Here is a 24,067-nt window from a genome sequence, read left to right as displayed (position 1 = left end):
GCCTACCAAATCCTAAATTATCGATAATGTTTACTTCTATTAAAAGATATATTAAGAGATAGCAAAAGACAAATTTAAATCTCTTTCTCACGATTAATAATGGTTGGGCCCAATAAATTAATGGATGTTCCTAAGACAGTGACTAGAGAGATTTTTTTCAAGAGGATTAGTGTTAGCAATATTAATATTGATGGAGAGATTTTAGGGCTTTGTCTTTTCCTATCCTTGATATGTCTTCTAATAAAAAGTAAACAGTATCTATAATTGAAGGTAAATTGGGTAAAGAAAAAACTTAAATTCATTTAAGGTAAAAATGGTAGAATTGGTAGTTGATTTTTTTTTCTCGGGCATCTTGTAGATATGTTTTGACGGAGGGGGTTTCCAGTAGTTTTCCCAATTAAAAATTACCTTTTCTTTTAGTTTTTGGCATGGTGATAAAGATAAATTTTTTGATGGGAGGCTGTACAAACACATATTTTTCAAAAAAGTATGGTATGGCCCACTCCAGACGATGATCCAAACAATCCATTTGTTGGACCACAACGTAAATAGGTTGTGCCGTAAAAATCATTTCCATATGATGATCCTACCCCTCCAATCTATTTAAGTTTCCATAATGTGCAGCCCCTTTATAGATCGGAGGGTTTGGATCATCCTATGGAAATGATTTTGAGGGCACAACCTATTTTTATCGTGGCCCAACAAATGGACGGTTTGGATCATCATATGGAATGGGCCATACCATACTTTTTGAAAAATATGGATTTGTACGGCCACCCATAATTTGATTTCTCGGTTACAATTACATGAACTTTTAAGGTGCTATATACGAGTAGATGCAATTAGGGTTGCCATATACATTGTAAATGTGGCAAGCACTGTGACCGTTTTGATGATGGGCCTTTCGTGGAAACTCATATGTCTTTGAGATGAAATGAAGAGGAATAAGTTATTGGAAAAAATCCATACCTTAAGAAGCTCAAATATTATGGTTATTAATATTGTTGGATAAAATGGATGGATCAGATTTCTACATATCTTTTAAACAAATGATGAAGAAATGATATATGGCTTGATCGAACCCAAAAATAGAAAGTCGAAGTCAAAACAAGTTTTTTCGAACATAAAATAGGTTACTTGAACCGACAACATGTTACTCGACCTCAAAACAGTGCAACTCGAAGCCAAAAATCCATGTACTGTAAATCAAACTATATTTGAAATAAAATATGAAAAAAAACAGATTGCACTTATCTCTTTTGATGAAAACCGTTTGGAAAAATCAGATTTGAAGAGAGAAGGCTGAGTTGTGCCACATGGTCACTCTCCTTAAGAATCGTATCCGCCCCCTACCGGTGCAACCGCTGACTGATCCACCCAGAACCACCTTAGAACTGTGCGCAGATACGGAAGGAAAGAGATGAAGCAAAATCAGAAAAACATATCTCTTTCTTTTTCTGTTGGGAAAAGCCACCCCAAAACGTATGTATCGAATTATTTGTTAGCAATGTTGTTCCTTCCCCTATATAGACTCACGAATGTGACTGTTGGGGAGGAAAAGCCTCCATTAAAGCCATAAAACGTTTTTCTCCCAACAGTCACATTTGTGACCGTTGGAGATGAAACATTTTACAACTTTAATAGGTGTTATTATCACAACCGTTTAGGGTGCCAATATAAAAAATGTTTAGCAATTAATGGGGGTGTCCATAACAAAAATATGGGGTAAAATGGAAACCGTTTTGGGTACTAAAAATATCTTCTTCTTCTTTTTTCATTTAAACCCGGACTCGGACCTCGGACCATGGCCCGGTGCGTGTGTTTTTACACTTAGGCTTGTGTTCATATAAAACCCAAGGATCCAACAAATTCTAAAGCCCCTTGAAGGCCCAAGTCTTTCTCCAACTCTCCATCTTATATGGTTCTGAAGCATTTTCTTCCAAAGCAATGTGGGGCTATTAATTTGTCTTTGGTTTAGAGAACACAATAAGCACACACACTCCAAGGTTTTAGATTCAAGTCCCCAAAAAAGCACTCAAAAGTCACTAGCTTTTGAAATAAGAGGGAAACCAAATTTTGAATCTTTCCCTCTAAATTTTAAAGACAAGACAAACAGTTCTTTTGACTTTTCAAAATTTTTAAAATTTCCAACAGAAGTTGAGGAAGAAGAAGGAAAAATAAGAATCGTCGCCGAAAAAAATGGAAGAAGACGAAAAAATAAACAAAAAGAGGAAAAAGAAGGAAAATTTGAGGTTGACTGGGAAAAGTTGGGGTCAAGTCGCCAACTTTTCCCAATAGAACCCGATCTATTCCCGACACGACTTGAACTTTTCTCACCTGAAGTGAATTTTTCCCAATCAGACCTGAACTTTTCCTACTTGACCCAAACTTTTCCTCGTCAATCCGAATTTCTTCCCGCGATCCTAGCATTTCCTTCTTCCTCTTTGTATTTTTTATTTTTTCCGGTGCCTCCCATCTTCCCAATGGCAATCCTCCCCCCCTCCTCTTTTCTTCCTTTTCCTCTTTCAGGTTGTAGTGATGGTGGAAATTAGAAGGTAGAAAAAAGGGAAATGATTTAAATAACCTTTTGACTGCCATCTAAACACTAAAAGAAAATAAGCTTTCGCTACATATCGAAAGAGTATAGTGCTAAAATCATTTCCCAAAAGATATAGAAAAATAGTGCATTTTGGTCCTTTTCATCGTAGGTGCACAAGAATGACAGGAATTGAATAAAGCACTATTCACTTGTAAATTTAGAAATTTTACGTCATTTCTTCTTAAATAAACCCATAAAATAATGTTTTGATGGGTGGTCCCCCACTCTTAAACTTGGATCCATCTAAAAATAAACATGACTTGATGAGGATCACCTACCCCAAAGAATCTCCAAGCCTGTGGCGGCTATCGGTTTTAACTTAAAAAGGCTAGTGGTTCCCCTCATATCTCCGTCCTCTACCTAATGGCACAGCCACTGAACTGGTAGACCATTTCTTCTGCTGCATGTCTTTCAAGTTTCTGTTCTTTTTTCTTCTTCTGTAAACAAAATAAAGAGAAAAACAGATATATATAAAGAAGGATAGACCACCCCCTAAAAGAAGCAATTCTACATAAACACTTTTGGAATTGAATCTGTTTTGTATTTCTGGAAGGGATCGTTTTTGGGTTTTCATACATGCATCTCAGTCTCTTCAATCTGTAGATAAAAATTAGATTTTACTTGGGGGGTTTGTGTTTTTCTTGTGTTTCTCAGTCATCATATCTCTAGAAAGATAAAGCACTAGATTTTGGTTGTGGGTTTTCTTTCTTTCATCATTTAATGGCTTCTTCCCTGTTCAATGGAGCTGTTAATCTCACACTCATTAGACAAAGAACTTCAAATGGGCTAGGTTTTGTGGGTTCAGATTTTCATGGGAAATGTTTGCCCAGAATGGCTGTTTTTCCTTATGGTGGAAATTCTAGGGTTAAAACCTTATCACCAAGATGCAGTGTTTCTTCTTCAAGGCCAGCTTCTCAGCCTAGGTTTATTCAGCACAAACAAGAGGCATTTTGGTTTTATAGGTTCCTTTCTATAGTGTATGACCATGTCATAAATCCTGGTCATTGGACTGAGGACATGAGGGATGAGGCCCTTGAGCCTGCAGATCTTAGTGATAGAAATATGACTGTTGTGGATGTGGGTGGTGGGACTGGTTTCACTACTTTGGGCATAGTTAAACATGTTGATGCGAAGAATGTCACAATTCTTGACCAGTCGCCTCACCAGCTTGCCAAGGCGAAGGAGAAGGAGCCTTTGAAGGAGTGCAAGATTGTGGAAGGTGACGCGGAGGATCTCCTATTCCCTACGGATTATGCAGATAGATATGTCTCTGCTGGAAGGTAATTTGCTCATTCCCTTATGTTTACTTTGGTTGAACTTTTGGGAATTTCAAACTATGAAGTACAAATTTTTCTGTTACAAAAAATGTCTGGGTGTATTTCAGTTACCCATATCACACATTTTTGGATGATTTTTGTCCAACTATCAGCATGATGTGTAGTTGTATACTTTTATTTGAATCTGTGTGTTGAGTTGGAAACATCCACAGATTCGCATGGAAGATTTTTTTTTTTTTTTTTGTGGAATTTACAAGATATTTACCATCTCCAAATCTGTATCTAGGCATCTGGTTCATGGGTTTTCAATTGTTTCTTTGATGAAATCCAATTTCAATTATTTGGAAATGATTGTTAATGCTTTTTTTTTTATGGATTTGTAGCCCTTGATGGGTATGCTGTGTTTGCTCATAGTTGTAACCCTTGATGGTTATGCTCTGTTTGCTCATATTTTATGGCATCATATTGCTCATATGACCTTGCTCTTTGAATAGATTCATGTTGGTATATGACACCTGTCCTTCCTTGTTTCTTTACCTTGATTGATGTGTTTTCATGGGTCTCTACTCTTGTTTTTTTCTTTTTCTCTGTTTTCCCCCCTTTAAGAATAATAGGCGAGGCATTCATTTCGTCTGAATAATAATAATTGGTAGCTGATATAGCTTCTATGGCTGTCTTCTATCAGCATTGAGTACTGGCCTGACCCTCAGCGAGGCATCAGAGAAGCATACAGGGTCTTGAAAATAGGTGGCAAAGCCTGTGTCATTGGTCCTGTTTACCCGACTTATTGGCTCTCTCGCTTTTTTTCGGACTTGTGGATGCTCTTCCCAAAGGAGGAAGAGTACATAGAGTGGTTCGAGAAAGCTGGATTTAAAGATGTTCAGCTGAAAAGAATTGGCCCTAAGTGGTATCGTGGAGTACGCCGGCATGGTCTAATTATGGGATGCTCAGTTACGGGGGTGAAAAAATCATCAGGGGATTCTCCACTTCTGGTATTGTTCTTGCACTGCATTTCTTGGTAGTACCAAAAAAAAAAAAAAATCTATCAAGATCAAGAACAACTCTTTTTTCCTTTTTTTTATTTGGAATTCGTTATTTTCCCTTCTTCACGGTGATCTAATCTGCATAAATAGGAATAGACTCTTTCATCAGGTCCTTGTCGGGACCATTTCAAAAAAAAAAAAAAACTATTTCTTATAAGAGTAAAGGCTTGTTTCATATCTGAGCAAGTGAATTTTTTATTGGAGCAAATTTGAAAGGCTTAAACAAGTAGCAAAATATTCCACTGTTTATCTCTGTTTTTCACGTTCATGTCTAGGTAACTTAAATCAATTATGAATAAATCAAACCAACTAATCACACACATAAACCCTATAAAAAAATGGCTCTTGCCGAGCCATCAAAGAAGGTACCGGATGCTTCACAATTTTGATGTTCCAACACTACACTGATCGGACAAGGCATTAGCGCAACTGTTTGCATAATTGCATCCCCCTTATTGTAGCAGGTATGCATTCTCTAAACCTAATGAAAGGCAATCAAGAATCTTTCAGACACTATTTATAGGTGGTAGCTTTGTCTCTCATTTACCAAGTAATTGGCATCTTGCAGTCAGCTGCTAATGCTTCCTGGAACTGAACATTTAAAACTGCAACTCCCAGCTTATGTTCATCCATTCTATATGCCCGATACCATCACACCAGGGACGCCCGGTGGGGTGTCAGGCTTAATGGCATACAACTACTTGACTTTCATCACTCTCTTGAGATGCTGTTTTGGTGATTTGGACAAGATTCTTTTCTTCATTAATGTTAGGAGTTTTAGAACCTCTTGAACCACAAATCTGGTGTTTATGGACCAGGTAAAATCCCTATACCTCGTACTTAAAGGGTTACCAAAAATGGGACAGTGAACCACTTTCTCCCTACAAGCCTAGTGAATAGCCTGCTCACATTTTGGATGACCAAATATCCCATGGTACCAAACCTACAAAAGCAATGAATTTGTTATTGCTAGAATAACAATTCGCTGTCGAGTATCGATTCCAAGGGTATATACTATGGTGAACTCCCTCAAGAAATGGACCGAAACCTTCATCCAAAGTCTCATAATTTTGTTGTTGTCTCCTTAGTACCACGCAACATGGAAGTAAACTCTGATGCTAATTTTGGATAAATAAACTGCACTCAGTATTGCAATCGACCTCCAAATCTCATTTGGTCCTTATCATCCCCAAAATCCATCAAACCAGATGATACATATAGCATATTCAGATCGATGTTTACTCTTAGTCACCGTACTTATTGAGAGAAAAAACCATCAAATCTGTTTCAGATTAATGGCACTCTCATTAACTCATTCAAAATTTGAGATTTCCTAAGTTCCTCTCCTGTCGATTCTTGTTTGATGATGCACCACCTCTCCAGACTGTTCTACGCCAAGCTAATGGTCATCCAATCCATAATGTGTCAGCTTCTACTTTCCTAAATTTGTTTTGTCAGAAATAGTTGCTTTACCCATTTTCATCTGTCCAGATATATTTGATAAAAGTCATGACGGAAACATGTACGTGATTTTTTTCTTTTGTCAAAAACAGTCTTTACGCCCATTTTCAAATCTCATGATAAGTCATTGCATAATACTTAGCACGATATTTTAACGATTTATCTATTTATGTCACAAAGGAAAAACATATGAAATCAATTTTTGGAATGGAAAATTTGTTTAACCATAGAAAATGATAGGTTATGTGCTCATTCGACATGAAATTATATAAACTGATTGCCCAAGTGGTATAAATTCAACTTATGATAGTACATATAAAATGATTGCCCAAGTGCTATAATCAGCACATATAAACTGATTGCCCAAGTCCATAAGGACAATTCAACTTATGATAGTTGTATCATTGCTGTAAATAGAAAATTGACAACTACAATTTGCATAACTCGGTATTATTGGACCTGAATGCTTAATGACATAGAGGTCTTTCTTTTAAATGGTTGCTTAATGACATAGATGTCGTTGTAAACATTTTGGAGTTTCATTTAAGTACAACTGTATGACCATGATTCTGGAGACCATGATTCTACAGTCTCCAGAATCATTTTTAGGCAATCTTGCAATTTAATGTTGTTATAAACCTTCTTTATAATTTTTTGAGAACAGCTGGCAGAGAATATTATGTCACGGAAAGAACCATAACTTTTATAAGGTTGCAACAGATATTTGAGAGGATCACTGGTGGGGGAACTCTTGGCCCCTGGGAAGTCCTTATGTTGTATTCCTCTCTTTCATTATAACAAGTTCGCATTCTGTGGTTCATGTGATTTTCCGTCAAATTGGCATACCCCCACTGACTAAAATTAATTAGTCTAAACTTCTTTTCGTTATAACAAGTTCTCGAGGTGCAACTCGGGTAGGGTTGGGTCAGGTTGAGGCCAACCCGACTCGACCTAAGGAACCCTTTTTTCCAACCCGACCCAACCTGAGTTCAACCCGACCCAACCCGAATTTTTAAGCTTACCAAAAAAAAAAAAAAAATCCTAAAAAATGTCGGGTTGCCCAAACCCTCAACCCGAACTCGACTCGAACTCAACCAGGGTTGGGAAAACTCAACCCGCACCCGAACTCAACCCCACCCAACTTTTTTTCCGGTTGACTTGCCGGGTTCGGGTTGAACCTGACCCTAGTTTCACCCCTAATTCTGGGCGATACTTCTCTTTCATTTCATCCCAGTAAATTATAGGATCTTATCCCATTCTTAGATTTTGGCATTATACATTGGTCCGGTACATATTAGCCTAACTCGTTAGCTTCATCTTTGCTAATCTAATCCGTTGGTTATTGGACATTTCATAACATTTAAAGTAATGGTCTATGTCCGATAACCAATCAAGCAAAACCTTAGGGTCAAGTCTGCCATCAAAGGAGGGCGCGTCAACCTTAACCTTCTTGGTGATGTGACCGGCCCGATCATTCCCATGCAAGTTGTGCACATATTCTTGAAAATCCCAGCGCTCTTCTTCACAAATTGGTGGGTGTAGACCTCTAGGTGATGGGGACCATCGTAGAGCCATATTATAATATTTAAGTGTGTTTTAGGTGTCTTTTAAGTTCTTTAAGTTATAGTATGGGTATTAGAGTCTTTTTACATCAAAGTAACTTAAGTTCTTTGAGTTATGTATGTTTTAAATAGGCCCCACATGTGTATTACCGGATTTTTCAAGTTAGAAGCAAGTAAGAGGGTAGTTTGGTCCAAAGGTATTAGTTTTTTTAGGGTTTGAGAAAGTTCTAGTTATCTTCTTTCTTATATATTGTAAGCCTTAGGGCACTTTTCGAAAAGAATGCTATGTTATGTTTTGATTAATGAAAAAAGATTTGAAGCTTTTCCTCTTATGTGGATGTGATGTCTACCTCTTGGCAAGGTGCGATGCCTTGATCTTCCTTACGGTGCGATGCCTTGTGTTTTTAGTTTGTTAGATTCCAACCTTTCTATCTCTCTTTCATGTCCTTTTTTTGGTTTTTTCCCCATAAATCACCTTTCCTCTCTTTCCTCCATTAATCTCACCTTGCATTATTTTCTTACCCATCTTTTACCCTAAACCTAGTAGAAATATTTTTCGAGTCTCATAACATATTTTAGGAACCAAAACCTAATTTTTACAATTTTTACCCATCCTTTTCACCCCTAGCATCCCTTCAATAGACCCATCTTGCTTAAATTTGGTATCAGAGAGAAATATTAGTTCAACATTCAATTGTCCTGCTTCACTAGGTGGGCGAGGATATCAGAGAGGTCTAACATGCTCAAATGTTTGATTGAGATAGTGTGGAACCTCATTCCTTTGAGCAGTGTTCCTTCTCATAACTCATGTACTAGGAGGCCCACCATTGGTGACATCAATGTTTTGAAAATCAGAATCGAATCATAAATTGTAATCAGGGTTGAATCGTATCGGATTGTAAATCGGAAGATATATATATATATATATATATATATATATATATATATATATATATATATATATATTGTTAACTTACCAACTTCTCCAATAGCTTAAGTTGTTGGAGAAAGGCGTTATTTATCTTTATACTTTAACACTCCCCCGCACGTGTGGCCCACTTGGCAAACACGTGGCACATGTGGTCCCACTTTTGGGCCGACCATCACATGTGGATTTTTGCTATCGAGAGGTTTGAACTCGAGACCTTTGGCTCTGATACCATGTTAACTTACCAACTTCTCCAATAGCTTAAGCTGTTGGAGAAAGGCGTTATTTATCTTTTATACTTTAACATATATATATATATATATATATATATATATATATATATATATATATATATATATATAGAAAACGGTTTCTACACACAAGTGTAGATAACTTATCTACACACTAGCTTAAAATACAGTGGAGGCCCACATTGTTTGGGTGATCCAAACTATTCATTTGATTGGCCCTCACATAGATAGGGTGTCCACAAAAAAATCACCTCCATAGGATCATCCTAACCCTTCGAACCGTGGAGGCAAAAAATGGATAGATTTGTGAAGGTTTATACACGTCAATTTTACCTCCACAAATCGTAGGGTTGGGATGATCATATGGAGCTAATTTTTTGTAGACACCCTATCTATGTGAGGGCCAATCAAATGAATGGTTTGGATCACCCAAACAATATGCCCTCCACTGTATTTTAAGCTAGTGTGTAGATAACTTATCTACACTTGTGTGTAGAAACCGTTTTCTCACTCTCTCTCTCTCTCTCTCTCTCTCTCTCTATATATATATATATATATATATATATATATATATGAGGAATGTGTTCGTGCGCTTGAGCTCTAACATCAAATGGTGCGCTTGAGTGCACCAATCACATGGGTCCCACAATTTCTGTGAGGATCCAAACCATTCATTTGCAAGGCCCTATCATAGATAGGGTGTGTACCAAAAATCAGCTCCATTGAATCATCCTAACCCCTCCAAAAGTGGAGGGCAAAAATGGGCAGATTTGTGGTCTGTCCATTTTGACCTCTACAAATGGATGGGTTAGGATGATCCTATGGGGCTGATTTTTTGTACACACGCTATCTATGTAAGGGCCTTTCAAATGAATGCTTTAGATCATCCTAACAATGTGGGCCACATGGGTTTGAGAGCTCAAGCGCACCATTTGATTGGAACGCTCAAGCTCACAATCCTTTTCCTCTATATATATATATATATATATATATATATATATATATATATAGAGAGAGAGAGAGAGAGAGAGAGAAAACAGTTTCTACACACAAGTGTAGATAAGTTATCTACACACTAGCTTAAAATACAGTGGAGGGCATATTGTTTCGGTGATCAAAACCATTCATTTGATTGGCCCTCACATAGATAGAGTGTCCACAAAAAATCAGCTCCATAGGATCATCCCAACCCTACGATTTGTGGAGGTAAAATGGACGTGTAAAATGGACGTGTATGTTTATCTGTCCATTTTTTGCCTCCACGGTTCGAAGGGTTAGGATGATCCTGTGAAGCTGATTGTTTGGGCACACCCTATCTATGTGAGGGCCCATCAAATGAATGCCTTGGATCACCCAAACAATGTGGGCCCCCACTATATTTTAAGCTAGTGTGTAGATAACTTATCTACACTTGTGTGTAGAAACCGTTTTCTCATATATATATACATACATATGAGAGAACATTTCCTGTACACTTGTGTAGGTAAGTTACCTACACACTACCTTAAAATACAGTGGGGGCCCACATTGTTTGGGTGATCCAAACAATTCATTTGAATGGTCCTCACATAGATAGGGTGTCCACAAAAAATCAGATCCATAGGATCATCCCAACCCTACGATTTGTGGAGGTAAAATGGACGTGTATAAACCTTCACAAATTAGTCCATTTTTTGCCTCCATAGTTTGAATGGTTAGGATGATCCTATGGATCTGATTTTTTGTGGACACCCTATCTATGTGAGGACCATTCAAATGAATGGTTTGGATCACCCAAACAATGTGGGCCCCCACTATATTTTAAGGTAGTGTGTAGGTAACTTACCTACACAAGTGTGTAGGAAATGTTCTCTCTATATGTATATATAGGAAAGTGTTTCTGAGCTCGAGCTTAGAAACTCATGTGGGCCCACATTTTTGGGGTGATCCAAAGCATTCATTTGAAAGGCCCTTTCATAGATAGGGTGTGTACAAAAAATCAAGTGGTTAGGATCATCCTAACCCTTCCATTTGTAGAGGGAAAAATTGGGCAGATCCGTGGAGAAACAATATCTGTCCATTTTCCCTTCACTTTTGGATGCATTAGGATGATCCTAACCACCTGATTTTTGGTACACACTCTAGCCATGTAAGGGTCTTTCAAATGAATGCTTTGGATCACCCCAAACATGTGGGCCCACATGAGTTTTTGAGCTCGAGCTCAGAATCACTTTCCTCATGTATATATAAAATAAAAAACTAGAAACAAATTAAAGAATAAAAAAAAACCAATTATTCAATCAAATTCATTAATTCAAATAGAAAATACCATTATTAGCCATTCAATATTGTAATACGAATTGTTTGCTAACACATACTAATAATCTATTTCTCATCCAAACCCATGCATATTGGATAACAATCTTAAAAATAAAAAGAGACACAAGATGTAAGTAAGTAATGCCCTCAAGCACATGCACCGTGCTTGACTGGTTCGATTTGTTCGAATTCCTAGTCCTCTGTCTTCTTCCTTCTAATGAGAGGGATTTTGAAGGCGTCTTGTATGTAGAAAGGAAATGAGATCTTTCGAAAGAAAGTCTTTTTTTTATTTTTTATAAAAAACTTAATTTGGATAAATCGCATGAATCGTAGGATTTATGATCGAATCGTATGATTCATACAAATTAAGATTCAATCATGAGATTCAAATCGTTTTGCATAAGATTTGATTTGAATCATAAAATGGAATCGCAAATCGTAAGATTTTCAAAACAATGGGTGACATTCTCATGCTGCCTAGCGTGGATGGCTTTCTCTAACTTCCCTTGACGTGTCTCGACATTTTATTTGTGGGCTTGCATGTTTTCTAGCTTAGCATTATACTATCTAAAATCTCTACGCACTGGTCTCGGTTTATAACCCTGGATGGTGTTCCCATTTGGTAGTTGGTTCTGCTGTGAGTTGCAATACAAATGGGAAACTAAAAGACCCAAAACAACTAGCTACACGAAAAACACTTATGGATCTCATGACTAATATGGCATATGATAAGACTGGAATGACAAATCCTATAGTTGATTGGTGGTGGAGAACTAAAGTGGACATGTCCGTCAAAGGGTAGGGACCTAAGGATGTGGGAAGGCTCTAACTCACGATTGGGGGTTTTTAGAGAGAGTGAATTGCAAGTGCAACCGTGCAACACAAAAATGTTACGCAAACAACGTGCTGAGATCAAAACAATATTCTGCTGTACATGCACTGAACAAAACAAGACTACAGCAGACATATACATATTTTTATCGTCATTGAGGGCACCAAAGAAGGTCGACAGTGAGATGGAGTTTGACACTTTGACCTTCATTGCTGTCCCAAGAATGCAGTTTCCTTTTAGAGGTTAAAACAAACAAGACATGCTGTCCTAGCCCTCAGATTGGACTTCAACAGCACTCCAACAAGTTGGAATTTGATCCTTAAGGGTAATTTCAAGTAACAAACCAAAATTTGGGGACTTGACAATTTAGGATTCAAATGCACAAATTGACTATACAAACAGGTTGTTTTGAAGATATTAAGTACTCCAAAGAGCATCTCTGATGTGGATGCAGATCTTGGCCAAGGTGATTTGGGCATAGAGTCGTTTAAATATACCTTTTTCATGAATAAAGGAAGGGAAACTACTCTCAAAAGGGCTCACAAGTTGTTGAAGTCAAAGAGCATCTTTGAATTGGCACAGCCATTGACTTGGCATCAAGAGGAATGCACTTGGCATGGAGACTTGAAGCCTTTCAAGCTTGGACATGTGGAGCTATCCTTTGGTGGTCATTTTCTTCATGTTTTGCCGTTTTGGTTATATGCATATTGTATAGGTGCATGTAAGTCAGTGTCAAGTGTGTGTGTGTGTGTGGCTGAAACCCTGAAACCATGTGATCATGTTGTAATGGTGTAATAAGTGATAAAGGGACTTCCACATCATCAAACTAAGTGGCATCCAGCTGTAACCATGCCACATCACTACTTGTGAGTGGGGTAAAACTGTCATTTTCTTAGTAAAAACTTCTCGAAAGTTTCCTAGTGGCCTATAAATAGGACCTAGGGGTGGCATTTTAGGACAGCTTTTGATATCCTGAGATTTGGTGAGAGTTTAGGTGTGGAGGAGCTTGAGAGATATCTTGTAGGGGATTTCCCTTGAGATTTTGAGGATTGTGGACTTGGAGAACAGATTCTTGAAGCAAGAACTCTCCTTTCTTTCTAATCTTCCTTGTGTTAGTGCAAGTTCATTCATTCAATTCATATAAATTTGATTCCAAACTATTTTTGTTATACTTCCATGCAAATCCACTTCATTTCTGTTTTGATTTGTATCTTCTCGTCATATCCTTGCATATGAGATTGATAAATCAATAAACTGTTAATCAATAGAGTTTCACTGTTTTGAATCTGATCTAGACATCGACTAGATCTAGTTTCCATCGGGAAACTCCTCTGCTTGCTGTAATTTTCTAGATGTTAAAACCAGCCCTATAGATATATTTCAAGAACAGATTATGCTCTGTTTACTTTAAATCCAATCTCAGCTTCTTCCCTCAAGTAGTCCCCTAGAGCATGGTTTGGGAGGTTTAGTGATGCTATCATGCGTTTTGGCATGAAGCAATGTGCAGTTGATAATTCTGTCTTCAGCCGTCAGTCTGCAGTTGGTTGTGTGCTATTGATAGTCTATGTTGATAACATCATCATTACTGGCAGTGATTCAGTGGGGATCCAGAATTTGAGGACCTTTTTGCAAAAAAATTTGGGCCGTCTGAGATACTTCCTTGGCATTGAGGTAGCGTATACCACCAGGGGGATCTCCCTCTCACAGAGGAAATACGTCTTGGACTTGCTTGAGGAGACAGGTTATCTTGGAGTGAAACTGCCTCAGTTCCCATGGACCCAAATGTAAGATTACTTCCTGAAGAGGGAGACTTATTGGATAATCCTCGCAGATACAGGAGATTGGTTGGTAAACTTATATATCTTATAGTCACTCGCCCAGACATTTCCTTTGCTCTTGGCGCTGTCAGCCAACATATGAGCTCACTCGTACTTCACACTGGGTAGCAGATCTTTAGATTCTTCGGTACTTGAAAAGTGCTCCAAGTAGAAGTTTGGTCTTCAAGAAGTAAGGACATCAGAGGATAGAAGGGTCAAAAGATGTAGATTGGGCAAGATCTCCACCTGACAGGAGATCTGCCACAGGTTATTGCACGTTTGTGGGAGGTAACCTTCTGTCATGGCGAAGTAAGAAGCAGGACATTATTTCTAAATCTAGTGCAGAGTCTGAATATAGGGCCCTGGTACACACAAATGGAGAGCTTATTTTGTTACGCTCTCTTTTGTCAGAGATTGGTTTTCCTCCATCTCCTTCTTAGTTATATTGTAACAACAAGGCTGCCATTCACATTGCCACAAATCCGGTCTCCCATTAGAGGACCAAACACATTGAGGTCGATTGCCACTTCATCTCGCGTAGGATTCAGAAAGGGGAGATATGCACAATGTTCACTAGATTGGTGGACCAATTAGCTGATATGTTGACAAGCTATTGAACAAACCAAAATTGAGTGATATTTGTAGCAAGCTAGGAATGTTTGACATTTACATTCCAGCTTGAGGGGGGGGGGGTGTTAGATGTATGTATATGCCTAAGGGCAGAATGGTCATATGTAATATTCTCCTTTTATATAAATACATAAGTGAGGGGGATATTTCCCAAAACTCACTTTTCTCCTCTTCATCTTCTCTCCAACAATAACCAAACTACACCTACATTCTAGGAATGAAGGAAACTAGCTAATCCTAGACTAATGAGCAATCTAGGGCTGATGTGAAGTGTCCAGGGGATGCTCCTGCATCAGGTATTGACTAGGTCATTAGGGGTGAAATCTTGGCGTTAAAGGCAATCCCAAGGTGGCAACCTTGGACTGTGGCAAAAAGAAAAATTAATAGAAGGGATCGACTCAGGAAAAGGAATCTCCAATTTGCTAGTAGATGCGTATGTTCTAAGAACGAGGAAGAGTCATTGGATCATCTCATGGAGCATTGCTCTGATGTTCATCAACTATGGAAGCACATCGTTAAAAGCTTGGAATTTCATGGGTTTTCCAAAGCTCAATCGAGAATATCTTTGTTAACTGGAGCCTTGGACCTTTTGGAAAAGTAGGCCAAATCCATTGGAGGCTAATACCTTACGCATTGATATGGCAAATATGGAAGGAGAGGAATAATTACATTTGCAAGGAGAAAAAAGGGGCCTGAAAAGGATTGTGTTAGAAATCAAAATTGATCTCATATCTTGGGGAAGGAAGGGCGAGAACTTTGCCTCATACAGCATGGGAGACATCCGAAGAAACTAGAGAAAAAGGTATGGCGATAAAAGCAGTCCCAAGGTGGAGACCTTCTCCCTATGGATGGGTTAAACTCAACTTTGATGAAAGTTCTAAAGGTAACTTGGGTCCTGCGGGCATTAGCAGGATCTTCTGTGGTCATAACTGTAGCACACTTCATATTTTCGAGTCCGATGGGGGTGTACGACTATAATGATCTGGAAGCTGGAGCCCTCCTTTGGGGATTGAGATGGTATTCAAGATCAAGGAACAAGCCGTTAATTATCGAAGGGGACTCCACAAGCATTATAGCATGGACAAGTAGCAAAGTAGCCAGACCATGGAAACTAGCTGATATAATACCTGAAATTTGAGATCTATGTTGGATTATAGATTCTAGTTTCAACCATATGAAGTGGTCAGCGGATGAGCAGACGGATAAATTGGCTAAAGATGGTGGGGATAAGGAAGAGCTGACTGGGGTAAATCCTAATCGAGAAGAAATGAGCCTAAGGTGTTGGTTGGTGATTTTGGCGGAGTTTCTATTTTATTTACTTTGAGGGACACCTTCTCCGCACGTATGTACACTGTTGATTCACAACAATAAAATCATTACCTCTCCAAAAAATATTCATAGAAAGTGTTGGGAATCACCTCGTGGGTGGAGGGTGAGTCTTTTAAGTGTGCTAATACTGTGGATGAGACTTTGAAGAGTTGAGACCATGGCGATTGATTCAATTTATTAATAGATTTCTAGATTTGTCTTGGAGATATCTAATCTTATATTCTCAAAGTGCTAATGAGATTGTGGACAAATATTCTAGAAGTGCTTGCTAAAAGCAGAGTCCATATATACATGAGGCAACTTCATTAAAAGCTTACTTTATTAATAGTTGAGAATTGTTATCCTCATGCAGGTGAAAACCGCATGACAGTACGCGGATGGCCATTGGCTGAAATCGGTTGACGTGGCACATGTTGTTTTTTTGTAGATAAATGACTGGGTGAAAAAGAGGAGAAAAAATGACGTGACAACCAGATGACAAAGAAAGTGACGTCTCTCTTTCTCTCTATTGACACCTGTTTTCAATTTGACACCCTTCCATTGATATATTCACTCCATCAAGCTTATATTTTACAAATGATATATTCACCCCTTTTCTTCCCCTTGCCACCACCTCGTAGTGTAAAAAGACTAGAGGAGAGTGGCCCATGGAATAAAGGGGGATTTCACGTACAGCGAGACAAGTCTCTATCTCTCTCACTTGCTACAAAAAATAACAAATCTCACCCTTCTCCAAAAATTAATGGCTTAGAAGATGCAAATAGGTGGGTCCAAGTATACATAGTGGCTGTCCCATGGGATTTATTCCAACCCTTAACAAACAAATCTCATTTGTTGGTCCATGATGTAGAAGGGTGTGCCTAGAAAATCTTCTCTGTAGGAAGATCCTAACCCTTCTCCAATTTGTTAGTGAAGTAAAATGAATGGCTTAGCACTGTATTGGATGCTCCTAACCCTCCTATATTTTGGGGTAAAATGGACGGCTCGGAGAGTTCTAAGAAAATGAAGGGTTGGAATAATCCCATGGAGAACATTTTACTAGATTGGGAAGAAAGGGGGTTGTCACCTCTCTCTCTCTCTCTCTCTCTCTCTCTTGCTACAACATAATTGAATCTCTCTCTCATTCATAAATGGTGGTTTTTGTGTAGAAATTCCCAGTGAGAACAATATCTTCATATCAAAGTGAGGACCCTACTAACTACGTGACATCCACATGTATAGTGGGCCCATCTATTTGGATCATCTATGCGCCACCCCCCTCTAGCCTATTTATGTCTACTCTTTTTACACTACAGGGTGGTGGTCAGGGGAAGAAAGGGGGTGAATATATCATTTGTAAAATATAAGCTTGATGGAGTGAATATATGAATGGAAGGGTGTCAAATTGAAAACAGGTGTCAGTAGAGAGAGAGAGACAGATAGTAGAGAGAGAGAGACAGATGCCACTTTCTTTGTCCTCTGGTCTGTCACGTCATTTTTTCTCCCCTCTTTCAATCAAAGCCATTTCATCTACCAAAAAGCAACATGTGCCACGTCAACCGGCTTCAGCCAATGACTATCCGCGTACTGTCACACGGTTTTCACCCACGTGAGGATAACAATTCTCAACTATTAATAAGGTGAGCTTTTAATGATATTGCCCCATGTATATATGGACTCTGCTTTTAGCAAGCACTTTTAGAATATTTGTCCACAATATCATTAGTACTTTGAGAGTGAGATTAGATATCTCCTAGACAAATCTAGAAATCTATTAATAAATTGAGTTAATCGCCATGGTCCTAACTCTTCAAAGTCTCGTCCACAGTATTAGCACATTTTAGACTCTACCCACAAGGTGATTCCCAACACTTTCTATGAATATTTTTTGGAGAGGTAATGATTTTATTGGTGTGAATCAACGGTGTACATACGATGCGGACAAGGTGTCCCTCAAAGTATATAAAATAGAACTCCCAAAAAATCATCAACCAACACCTGAGGCTCCTTTCCTCTAGATTAGGATTTACCCTTGTCAACTCTTCCTTATCCCCACCATTTTAGCCAATTTATCTGCCTGCTCATTTGCTGACCACTTCATATGGTTGAAACTAGAATCTATAATCCAACATAGATCTCCAATTTCAGGAATTATATCATATAGTTTCCATGGTCTGGCTGCTTTGCTAGTCTATTTATGTGAGTTTTTGTGGGGTGACAGCCCCCCCTTATTCCCTGTGCACTCCCCCCTCTAGTCTATTTATGTCTACTCTTTTTACACTACAAGGTGGTGGCCAAGGAAAGACAGGGGGCGAATATATCATTTGTAAAATATGAATTCAATGGAGTTAATATATCAAAGAAGGGCTGTCAATCCAAAAAGCTGTCGAGAGAGAGAGAGAGAGAGGTAACTTTTGTCCTTTTCTCTTACGCTTTTTATCAGTCATGTCAGTTTTCTCCTCTCTTTCACGCAAAGCCATTTCGTCTCTGAAAAAGCAACTTTTTATAATTTTGAAAAACTACGTCACAATGCGCCACATCAACCGGTTTCAGCCAATGACCATCCGCGTATTGTCATGCTAGTGAAACCTGCCTGAGGATAGAATGCTTTATGTAGAGGGATAGATGTGTTTCTTTCTCATACTCATAGTTCTAATAAAAATGTAGTCACACTTGCTAAGGATGTACAATAAGTAGGGCAAACTCTACTCAAGTTGTAATTTTCTTCATGCTCTTAATTAATTTTAGTGATCGTTTAAGGAAAAAATCATGTTGAATTATGTATTTTTATGACAACACTACATGGTCATTTTGAGTGTGCAACTACTTGCATTTTTCAGGGTAAACTGTACTATAAAATACTAGTTGGGTGCACGCCTTAACTGACCTTTACATAGCAGTAGTCTTACTGATGAGATAATTCTGAGAGCTACTTGTGCCGCTATGGATTTTAGGAACAACAAATGCAAAAAAAAAGACAGAGAACTAATATTCTCTATCATTTAATTATTTTTCTTCTGTCTTTTTTATTTTTTGAGGATGTACCACCAAGGTTGCCCAGTAGGAGACCATTCTTCTTCTTCTTTTTTGAAATGGAAAAATAATTTCATTAAACAGGGAGAGGGCCGAGATGGACCACCCCGAAGAATACAAGATACTACAATGATACAAAGATGACAAGAAAGCCCTCAAGGAAGGTAAGAAATCAAACCACTCCAAACCCAATCGACTAACACTAGCCTAGCCAAAGAGTTAGCTTTCCCATTTGCAGATCTCCTCACATGATTAAAAACAATAGAAGATCCCAAAATAAGATCATCTATTTCATAAAAAAGAGAAGAAGATCTCTTAGGAGGCAACACTGATCTATGCAACCAACGAATCACATTAAGTGAATCTCCCTCCACAATAGTGCAATCTATAAAACCTCTATCAAGTCTTTTTATACCCTGATATACCGCCTTAACCTCTGCCTCTGAAGCATCACATACCCCTAATGGGCCAGAATAAGCTCAAACAACAACACCACAAGCATCACGACAAAGACCTCAGATCCCAGCAGTGCCCGGGTTCCCAAATCTCAACCCATCGAAGTTTGATTTAAACATCCCATTACGCGGAGCCTCCCATCACTGAGAAATATGAGGCCAATCCTCCTACTAAAACACACTTCCCTCCATCCCTCGCATAAGTCAAAGGCCGACCCAAAACCGAAAGCCGGAAGACATATCTCCCCAGATATAGTGAGTGCAATAATTTTAATGTAAAGCCAATAAAGAGATTTGGCCAACCCCTTAAATACTCAAGAATTTCTCTCCTTCCAAATCACCCACCATGTAGTAAGAAGGCAAATTCTCTACAACTGTTTACCTTTCTTTTTTCATGGCACGAATACCCAACTACGAATCAACTCCGGAATAGAAAATGGAAATACCTAGCAAATGCCAAACCTCTGAGCAATGCATGAAGAGATGACCCACAGATTCACCATCTTCCTAGCATAAGGGGCAATGGTCGACAAGCCACATACCACGATTTCAAAGGAAGTTAATCGTTTGAATCCGATTGCGACATGCCGCCCAACCGAAGATAGAAACTCTAGGAGGGCAAGGAAATTTCCATTCCTTTGCTGAAATAGAGGATACACCACTCGGCACCTAGAGAAAGTGGAAAGATTTAACAGAGAAAAAACCTGAGGATTCCGAAGTCCATACTCTCTTGTCCGACCCATTCCTTTTAATGTAGCACCCATCTTTTTTTTTTATGGGCAAGCTGGGGTTAGGCAAGACCCATACCAGATATATTAAGAGAAATTATGTAGCACCCATCTAATAGATTAATAAATTGAGATACCGAATCCAACTCCCTTTCAAAAAACTTCCTCCTAAAACTGGGTGTCCAATCTAAGCCTCCCCCGTTACGAACAAAACAATCACAGACAAAGGCCTCCTTCTCAGAAGCTACAATATATAAATTCGGGAACAGATTCAGAAGGGGCTCATCTGCACACCACACATCCCTCCAAAATTTAATCCGGTCCCAGAATAAACGTTAAACCTAATATCTGTGTTAAACACATGAGTCATTTTCAAAATATCGTGCCACACGGTCAAACCTTATTTATTGAAAAGGTTATCGGATTCTCACTTTCGTGGTTTACATCCTTACTTGCTTCCAAACACTCTAACCCAAAGTTGAGATTGCTCCTCCCCAAACCTCCATAACCACTTTCCCAACATGGTATGATTAAATTCTTTGACTCTTCTAATTTATAGACCTCCATTCTTGATAGGAAGGCATACTTTCTTCCACTTCACCAAAGGAATACCCTTCTTGTCATCAGAGCCTCCCCATAAGAATCTGCACTGAATCTGCTCAATACGCAATCCTACACTCACATGACATTTGAAAATAGATAGAAAATATATGGGTATGTTGGCCAACACCGCCTTAACCACAACCAATCTTCTTCCCCCTTTAAAGACAAGATTCCTTTTCCAAGTCTCCAACCTGCTTTCAATTCTTTCAACAACAAGCTCCCACAAGGCTTTATTAGATCTACCTAACCCCAGAGGAAGACCCAAATAGGTAGAAGGCAAATGATCCAATTGACAACCCAAGATCTTAGCTAAATCAAGAGTCTCGGCCTAGGGAACATTCAGGGCATACAACCTAGACCATTCTCCTAAGACTGCGTTTGGATCACAGGAATCAGGAATTGGTATTGGTAACAAATTCCAATCCTATTCCAATTCCCGCAGTAAAAGGAATGTCAATTCCAATTCTAGTGTTTGGATAAACTTTAAAAACAGGAATCAGTATTGACATCTCTATCCTGTGAAGATTTTCGGCATTCAAACCAAAAATCAATAGTGCCACAAAAAGCATCTTAACAGGATGATCAAATCCTCTCACTTGTAGAGATCTATCATCGGAGGATTAGATTCTCCTTTGAAGATTTTTGGAGCATAGTGTATTTAGATTTGGGCCCAAAAAATGGTTGAGCCAAATCTCGATCACTGATACCATCCAAGACATGGGTTTCTTCAATGAGATGAGAATTCTCTGTGAAGGATGGAGACAAAGATCAGCCATCTACACCTTGGTTGTCATAGCTCCATCCGTTGTGGGCACTCAACAAATCTATTATTTTCTATGTTACACCTGAAATTATTAGGTTAAAGAGATTCATCATCCCTCCTTCCCTTATTCTCAGAACAAGATAATCGTTGACGAATTCGGAATCCATGGAGAGAGAGAGAGAGAGAGAGAGAGAGAGAGATCACGGGGAGAAATTTTCTTCTCAAATTTCTTAGCCAAAATGTGCTTTTTTGAGTTAAGGGGATGAGAATACCACCTACCTCGGGCGGTAACACAATCCGCCCGAGATTCCACTCGAAATTTCCCTTCGCGATACCCTTTACATCGATAAAAACCATCCAAACACTGGAATCGGCCGGGTTAGAATCAAATGCCGATTCTTCTTTCCAATTCGGACAATCCAAACGTGTCCTGAAAGAAGTTTCAAAAGCCATGGCTCCATATCCCCTTAGGGAGGGATGCATGTCGAGGGTAAGATGTTTCCTTTATTATTATTTAAGGGAGGCCAACAACATAGCTGGTTCGTTGACCAAGTACGGTGTAAGTAGGGATGATTTAGTTGTGGGACAATCGCTGCCCCTGCTGGATTCCGTTCCTTTCCTTGTTTGTATAAATATTATGTTACATTCTAAATAAAACTTTCAAAAACTGTCAGATAATGAATTTCCCCATCAATAGAAATGCCAGCCTTTTTATTGGCTTGCATATGAAATGGATGATTTTATGAGAATATATATATATATATATATATATATAGAGAGAGAGAGAGAGAGAGAGAGAGAGAGAGAGAGAGTGCTGGAGTTTCATAACCAGGCTAGAGACCGATAAAAGTATTGGTTAATTGTCTGGAAGAATTTAGCCATAGCCTTTTCATATTCCGAGATTTATTCCCTATTAAAGAAGTTATTAAACTCTCATCAATCTTTCCTCGTTTATGTTGCAAATATATGAACCCACTCACGTCATCTCAGAAATCATGCTGTCTAGGTAGTGAGGTACTATTAGCAGCTACTTGTGCCAAAAGCGATTGCAACTCTAGCGCCTCCTCATTCTTCATTTTCCATATGTAGCTAGTTGGTCTTTATATTAACAAAAATAACATTATTGAGGTGCTTATTAAATTTATTATTCTTTGAAATAAATGAACAGAACGATCAAGTTATTCATGAATTTAACTGTTTAGTGTAAAAAATTGATGAATTTAGATATAGCTGTATATTCTTTATCACATGCTTTATGGTTTTAATATCTAGACGACGCACATGGCATGTATCGTATAGAACTGAAGCCATAATCACAGCACATTAGACTGAACTTTTAAGGCCATGTTTGGAAGCTATGGAAGTTTTTTCCATGGAATATTGGTTTATCAAGTGGTGGGAGATCGGCAAGGAGGGCAAGCCTTGGCGCAACGGTAAGGTTGCTCCATTGTGACCTGGTGGTCACGGGTTCGAGTCACGGAAACAGCTTCTCTGCAAAGAAGGGGAAGGCTGCATATATCTAGCCCTCCCCAGACCCTGCAATGGGGGGAGCCTCGTGCACTGGCCGCCCTTTCAAGTGGTGGAAGGTGGGCAAGGAGGGTGGGAGATGGAGAGAATTGAGAGGGCATGAGTGATGTGAGGGCGAGAAGTGGCTGAAAAATAGGGAAAATTATTTTTGAGCCACTTCTCATCTTCTCTCTCATGCCCTCTCAAGTCTCTCCCTCCCTCACTGTCCTTGCTCTGTGAAGACTTGGTAAGCTAATATTCCATGAAAAAAAATCACGGGTGCCAAACAGGGCCCAAATGCTTTTGTTTTCTATGCTTCCTTTTTGTTTCCTTTTTCTTTTCTGAGAATTTCTTTGTACAGCTTGGGCCGAAGGTTGAGGATGTGAGCAAGCCAGTAAATCCGTTAGTGTTCCTTGTGCGCTTGATTCTGGGTGCCATGGCTGGGACATATTATGTGCTGGTTCCCATTTACATGTGGCTCAAAGATCAAATAGTTCCCAAAGGCAGGCCTATATGAGTTTTTGTTGGGATATAGCAACAAACTATTGTGGTAATCAAGCACTTTAAAAAAAAAAAATGTATTTATGTTTTTATGGACGTTCCTTTTTTGAAAGATGACATATATATATTCATATTATGAAGGTTACATTGGGGACAAGTAGTCCCACCCGGTTTGCATAGCATGAAGATCCAGGACCATACATCTGGGCCAAAAACATAAAAGACCAACTCATCATACATCTGTTTTTATGGACATTGACACTTACATCTGCCTTGGTGATTTGCTGGCCCCTGTTTTTTAGGTTTATCAGCTTTCTTTTGTCACACTTGTTATTTCTATAGCATAAAGAGTATGCATCTTAGGTTATTATGTTTGTTTTGGGCGTATGTTTAATTGTTTAGTCTTTGTACAAGGCAATTACACGTTTTAGGACCTCAGATGGTGTGTCTGCATGGGAAATATGGAGGAAAA

General features: G+C 38.7%; 1 protein-coding gene across 1 annotated transcript; it reads left to right on the top strand.

Annotated features, from left to right (window-relative positions):
- The first annotated feature begins 2,879 nt into the window (after positions 1 to 2,879).
- Positions 2,880 to 23,774, top strand: LOC143887744 (2-methyl-6-phytyl-1,4-hydroquinone methyltransferase, chloroplastic-like). Its single transcript, XM_077391913.1, has 3 exons — positions 2,880 to 3,879; positions 4,562 to 4,868; positions 23,456 to 23,774. The coding sequence occupies exons 1-3, from the start codon at positions 3,320 to 3,322 to the stop codon at positions 23,609 to 23,611; spliced, it is 1,023 nt and encodes a 340-aa protein (XP_077248028.1). The 5' UTR covers positions 2,880 to 3,319; the 3' UTR covers positions 23,612 to 23,774.
- The last annotated feature ends 293 nt before the right edge of the window (positions 23,775 to 24,067 follow it).

Source organism: Tasmannia lanceolata, unplaced genomic scaffold, assembly GCF_043159265.1.
Source record: "Tasmannia lanceolata isolate RefF3 unplaced genomic scaffold, GAP_Taslan_0.1 ptg000012l, whole genome shotgun sequence".
Taxonomy (NCBI): Eukaryota; Viridiplantae; Streptophyta; class Magnoliopsida; order Canellales; family Winteraceae; genus Tasmannia; species Tasmannia lanceolata.
The sequence above is the reverse complement of the archived record's forward strand: the minus strand, read 5'-3'. Positions and strand labels throughout refer to the sequence as shown.

Bases quoted from the DNA above. Each gene is read 5' to 3' on its own strand.
- LOC143887744 (XM_077391913.1), top strand. From the start codon at position 3,320: ATGGCTTCTTCCCTGTTCAATGGAGCTGTTAATCTCACACTCATTAGA. The intron at 3,880-4,561 runs GTAATTTGCTCA...GTCTTCTATCAG, and splicing joins AGATATGTCTCTGCTGGAAG to CATTGAGTACTGGCCTGACC. The intron at 4,869-23,455 runs GTATTGTTCTTG...TTCTTTGTACAG, and splicing joins CAGGGGATTCTCCACTTCTG to CTTGGGCCGAAGGTTGAGGA.